This window comes from Diadema antillarum, unplaced genomic scaffold (genome assembly GCF_040938485.1).
Source record: "Diadema antillarum isolate AM-2024a unplaced genomic scaffold, OU_Dant_1.0 seq00000070_RagTag, whole genome shotgun sequence".
Taxonomy (NCBI): Eukaryota; Metazoa; Echinodermata; class Echinoidea; order Diadematoida; family Diadematidae; genus Diadema; species Diadema antillarum.
In genome coordinates, this window is record NW_027271169.1 from 158,225 (window position 1) to 163,948 (window position 5,724).

Sequence of the window (5,724 nt, forward strand, 5' to 3'; positions counted from 1 at the left end):
TCGTCTGACCTTCAACAATATTCAAGAACAAAGTGATCTTTCGAACCGTGCAGTTGGACAATGTTAATATTATAAATATTATATAATATTATAGGAAATGTATGAGCTAGACATGGACGAAAAGGGAAACCACCTAAAATAAGTGATGATGTTAAAACATGTATTCGTCCTCATGTTGGTGTGTTGTTGTTGTTTCTTTTTTACATCTTAGAATGTCTTCGTCAGCAATGAACATCACGTCAATCAAGGACCTGGTTAATCCGTATGCTGACGAAACTTTGGTTATTACCAACACCGTTCTGGCCTCCATCATCTGCCTCATCACCATCATTGGCGTGCTCGGCAACAGTTTCGTCATCCTGCTCGTCTCATTGTCACGCCAGCTCCAGACAGTCACCAACGTCTTTGTGGTGAGTCTGACCACCTCCGACCTGATTGGGTGTGGCATGCAGAGTCTGCAGGCAGTGGCGCTCTTACACTTGAAAGGTTGGCCTCTACCAGAATGGGCGTGTCAAATGACAGGTGGTATCTGCATCATTGCGTTCGTTGCTAGCATCCTCCATTTAGCCCTAATCAGCATCGATCGATTCGTGCTAATCACCTATCCGAAGATCAAGTACATGCAAATATACACATACAGAAACATCGCTATCATGATTACGTTAGCCTGGCTGGCGCCAATGTTGATGATCGTCCTGCCACCGACACTCGGGTTCGGACGCCTTGGTTACAACGCAGATAACTTTTTCTGCATCTTTGATGGCACGGAGCTACAGCTGAAAATCGTGCATATCTTTGAAGAAATCCTCTTTGGAATCACATTTACTATTATAATATCTTGTTACCTCAAGATTTTCTTTTTCGTTCGAAAGCATCATCACAATCTATTACAATTCTACAAGGTAGATTCAGGGAATTTGAAGGCAACTCATGAGAACGAAATAGCAATGCAGAAAGCTATCGATAAGCGAGAGATCGATATCACCAAGAATCTCTTCATTGTCGTCTGCGGATTTTTCACTTGCATTCTGCCCAACACGCTGTGTGTTACGACAGAAAAGTGTTATGTAAAATATTTCAAGTTCACCGCCGTCGTATTTTCCATGAATTCCTGCATCAACCCGTTCATCTACTGCTTCAAACAGCCACTTTTCCGTAAAATTTCTCTATGTGTGTTAACCCGTAGATGGGCTGACATTCCTAAACCAGCACCTTGGATGCAACGTTTTCTAAATAAGACGAGTGAGAAAGGACATGATCCGTGTAATACTGTTTCTGGAACGATTGCTCACTCATCATCGGTACAAGCCTTGTGAAAAATGCACTAACCACATCAACAGCATTGTCAAGCAAAATCGATCTAATAGATATTTGAGTACCTTTAATGTTTTTTTTTTCTCTCTCCCCTTCTCTCTTCTTAATTATATGTAATATATATATATATATATATATATATATATATATATATATATATATAAGACATTGTCGGATGGGAATATTTATTAGAATGACTATGGTTGCGAGTGTAATGTCAATTTTACTCTCTCTTCATTATGATAATTACAATTGATTCCCCACCAAATCTGTTTTATTTTGCTCTTTTTGCTACAAGATCTATAAGTTACGATGAGTCTTCATTGAGTGAGAGTAAAAAAAAGCATTTCAGAGTAAGAAACCTAATGGGGATAAAACATGTAGAGTAATATCAATGTCAAAAAATGCGCATTCATTCGACAAAAGTGCGTAATATAATCAAGAGGAAAAATCCATTAGCTAAATGAAGTGATGCGTTCTTGTAAAATGAAGCTGCATAATATGGTTGATTGAAATTGACTTATACCACCAAAGTAATTGTCGTAATGTCTTCAATTTTATTTAACATAGTCTTTTAACTACACCCATACAAAGAAAGAGAATACATACGAAAATGATAGAAATATATAGATGTATTACCGCGTGCCTTTCCTCTATCTGGAAAGCGTTTTGTTTTTTGTTTTTTTTTTTCGTCAGGACACCTGCACAACGATGTAATTGGTCTAGGTTCATATTAACATTTTGTAACCATTTTCACGTTTCAATCCTGACCTTTATCAAAAATACAAACATTATATCTGTGTCTATGTTTTTGCGCTCGCACTGCCAATGGCTGCGACATAATCTTAAAGGGATCGTACAGTTTTGGTTGAGACCTAATTTCAGGTTTCTAACATTTTTTGGTGAGATAATAAGAAACCTCTTATGAAATATGAAAGAGCATGTAATTCTAGAAGGAATTCAATGTTTACTTCATGAAAATTGGTTTTGAAATGGCTGAGATATCCAAAAAAAGAGTAATTCTATTAAAGTTTGGGACCCACACTTTATTACGATCGCTTTGTTTTACTTTGTTTTTGGATGTTTCAGTCATTCCAAACCCGATTTGCATCAGATAAACTTCGAATTCCTCTTAAAATCGTATGCTCTGTGCTATTTCATAAGTGTTTTCTTGGTATCTCGCAAAAAGTTAAAAGCCCAATTCTCATCTCCACCAATACTATACCATCCCTTTAAGTTACAAGGATCTAAGTTTTAATTTTAATCGCTATGGGTATTTGTCGCTGACCTGTTTCAACTACTATGATTGCGATTGCATTATCAAGACTAGAGAATTGACATGTCACCTACACTGTCCAAGTAAATACATGTAAAAGTAATTTGTCGGTGGACCATTGCTCAAACAAGCAGCGCAATGGTTATGAGAGTTGGGTAAGGATTCCTAATTCACATTTTACATTGCCGGTGGTATGCACAGTGCACTCTTATATGTCGCACTCTTATATGTCATAATTGAATTTGATGTATACTTGCATTTCCATTTATGTTATTGAATGTCAACACCGATGTCAAATTCAAAACTCATTTTGCAGTTTAAACATGTCAACTAGTATCGAAAGTGACATTAAAACTCTCTCGTTTGTCATCGTGGATAAGTTGACTCGTCTTTTAATTGATGGCTTCATATCTTTTGTCTTTATTTTCTGTATTTGTGATGAAATTGTATTTTCTCACCATACACTGCCTGAATTACATTGTATTCTATTATTTTATTCTATTTCTGCAATGACTTTTGGCTATAACATCGGTTACCATAGCAACTGACAAAACTTATATTAGTATTCGTAGTTGGAAGGAAGTTATCAAGCTGCTCCTGAGCATATTCCTAACTTTGTACGATGATATATATGTATATATATATATATATATATATATATATATAACTTATAATATTCTTGAATGGGTATGTTATATATATATATATATATATATATATATATATATATATATATATATTGATAAGGTAGTCCACGGCGAGACGCTCGAAAATTTGCGTGAAGAAATAAACCGTTGGTGAATACAGCATGAACTTTGTCGCAGTTTTGTTACTTATATATATATATATATATATATATATATATATATATATATATATATATGTATATATATATACATATGAGAGAGAGAGAGAGAGAAGGTGTACAAAGTATATCATAATATTACATAATTATACAAAAGTATACTGTCATTATCAATGCATTTATACATCAGAAATAATAGCACAAGTTCTTTAACTTGTCAACAATGTATACAACAAAAAATAGTATACATGATTATAACACAGCAATTGTAGTGGAAACTGGTCGAAATCGAAATCGGGTTGTACAACAATAGAAGTATGACGGGACCTTCATGAAAGCAAGCTTGTTTGGCTGTAAGCCCCGAGTAATTAGTGTTTGTGAAAAAGAAATGGAGAACGGATAGAAGATTAGACCAGGCGATTTAATGGTATCAAATAAGAGAAGCGGGGTATGCCTATGTGATTATTTAAAAAAAAGGAAAAGGAAACAAAATTTAAATATACTAAAATATGAACCAAATGAGAACAAAAGTACCGACTAATTATACATATGTATCTATATACATAAGTTCCTTGTACAGTGTTGTATGTGTCTATATACAAAGTTCGTGTTATATATATATATATATATATATATATATATATATATATTTCATATATATATATATTTCATACATATATATACATATATATATATATTTCATATATATATATATATATATATATATATATATATACATACATACATATATATAAGTTAATAGATAGATACATCTGGTACAACAGGTATCAAAACCAGATAGAATTCGTCATTCTGACTTTATTTAAACGTAACAGATTAAACCACAACAACATAGGTCTATGTTATACACTTCATTATACAGGCAATAAAATAAATTAATACATTACAAGATTTCTACGTATATTCATAATATTAATCAGCTGCATTTAAAAAAAAGTACATGCACTTGTACGTGACAAAGAAAAATAATATTCAACAAATCTAATAGTGTCCAAACAGCAATAAGCTTTCGCAAATATAAGTCTCTGCAAGACTTGGAGAAAACAATGCATTTTCGTGTCATACTTCATAGAAGTCAATTGCCTTTTGTTTTTACTAACTGACTCTCCATCTCATTTTATTTCATTTCATTTTATTTCGTTTCCAAAAAAAAAGTGTAAGTAAAATAAAACATTTGCATTTACTTGCGAAATCAATGCAGCTCATTTTTCTATACAAAAGAAAACATAGTTTAAGAGAATTCCCCCATGGAGGCAAAGTGTAACAGAATTATGATAATCATTCCAAAGCACACTTACAAAATATCTGACTATACGCACAAGTCATTTATGACACCAGGAGTAGGTGCCAGTATGCTTATGAGAATACACATGAATGCTAAAAATGATACACACCTATGAATGTATACACGTGTGTGTGTGTGTGTGTGTGTGTGTGTGTGTGTGTATGTGTGTATGTGTGTGTGTGTTTCATTGCCTGTGAATGCGGGTGTCATTGATATTTTACACAACCATCTATAGGGTAATACACTACATACACTCATGCACAATCAAGCAAAAGGAACATACGCACCATTTACCCTAGTACCCAATGAAAAGAAAACTGAATGGAGTGTCTTCACAAAACATTCAATAAATAGGCATGATAGGACTGAGATAGGTTGAGGAAGTGCTGAAAGAAGGCTTTTATACCCTTTTTCACTCTATAGCAGATCGTCTCAGTATACAAAGGAAAAAGATATGGTGAGAGGGATGCCTTCTCTTCAAGAGGTTGACTCAAATATTCTTCTATCAATGAGAGCTAAACAGTACGCGTACTATTACTATAGGCATTAAACGTTGAATAAACTAAAACACACACACTACTTTCATGCATTATTTAGTTATATACAGATCCAGTGTCGGATGACACTTGAAAACGCAAAGGAAACAGGTAAGGGAACGTCAGTAAGTATGTCAACTTTAGGTGCATTTCCACACCAAATACAAGTTTTCTTGAATAATGAGAGGAAAATCTAACAGATCTATCACAAAAAGAAAATCCAGAAATTTTAAAGTTCCGTGCATTTTCACAAAGTACCACCCAATTTGCCAATAAGTGGAAGTAATTTCGCCACAACCTCACAGTCCTTCGACAACCTACACACAAAATGTCATCTCTTTGACATACTTATTCGAAAAGATCAACTTGGGTTTGTTTGTTTGTTTGTTTGTTTTTTGGCATCATTTTTGGGGTAATACTTGTGCATTAGTGACTCTTATTTATAGAACAAAGAGGATAGATATGTTAATCATCGAACAAAGACTTT

At 33.8% G+C, this 5,724-nt stretch overlaps 1 protein-coding gene across 1 annotated transcript; it reads left to right on the plus strand.

Annotated features, from left to right (window-relative positions):
- The first annotated feature begins 212 nt into the window (after nucleotides 1-212).
- LOC139726008 (melatonin receptor type 1B-B-like) lies at nucleotides 213-1,316 on the plus strand. The gene has a single exon (XM_071637088.1). It carries the CDS (start codon nucleotides 213-215, stop codon nucleotides 1,314-1,316), a length of 1,104 nt encoding a protein of 367 aa, XP_071493189.1.
- Nucleotides 1,317-5,724: the final 4,408 nt, after the last annotated feature.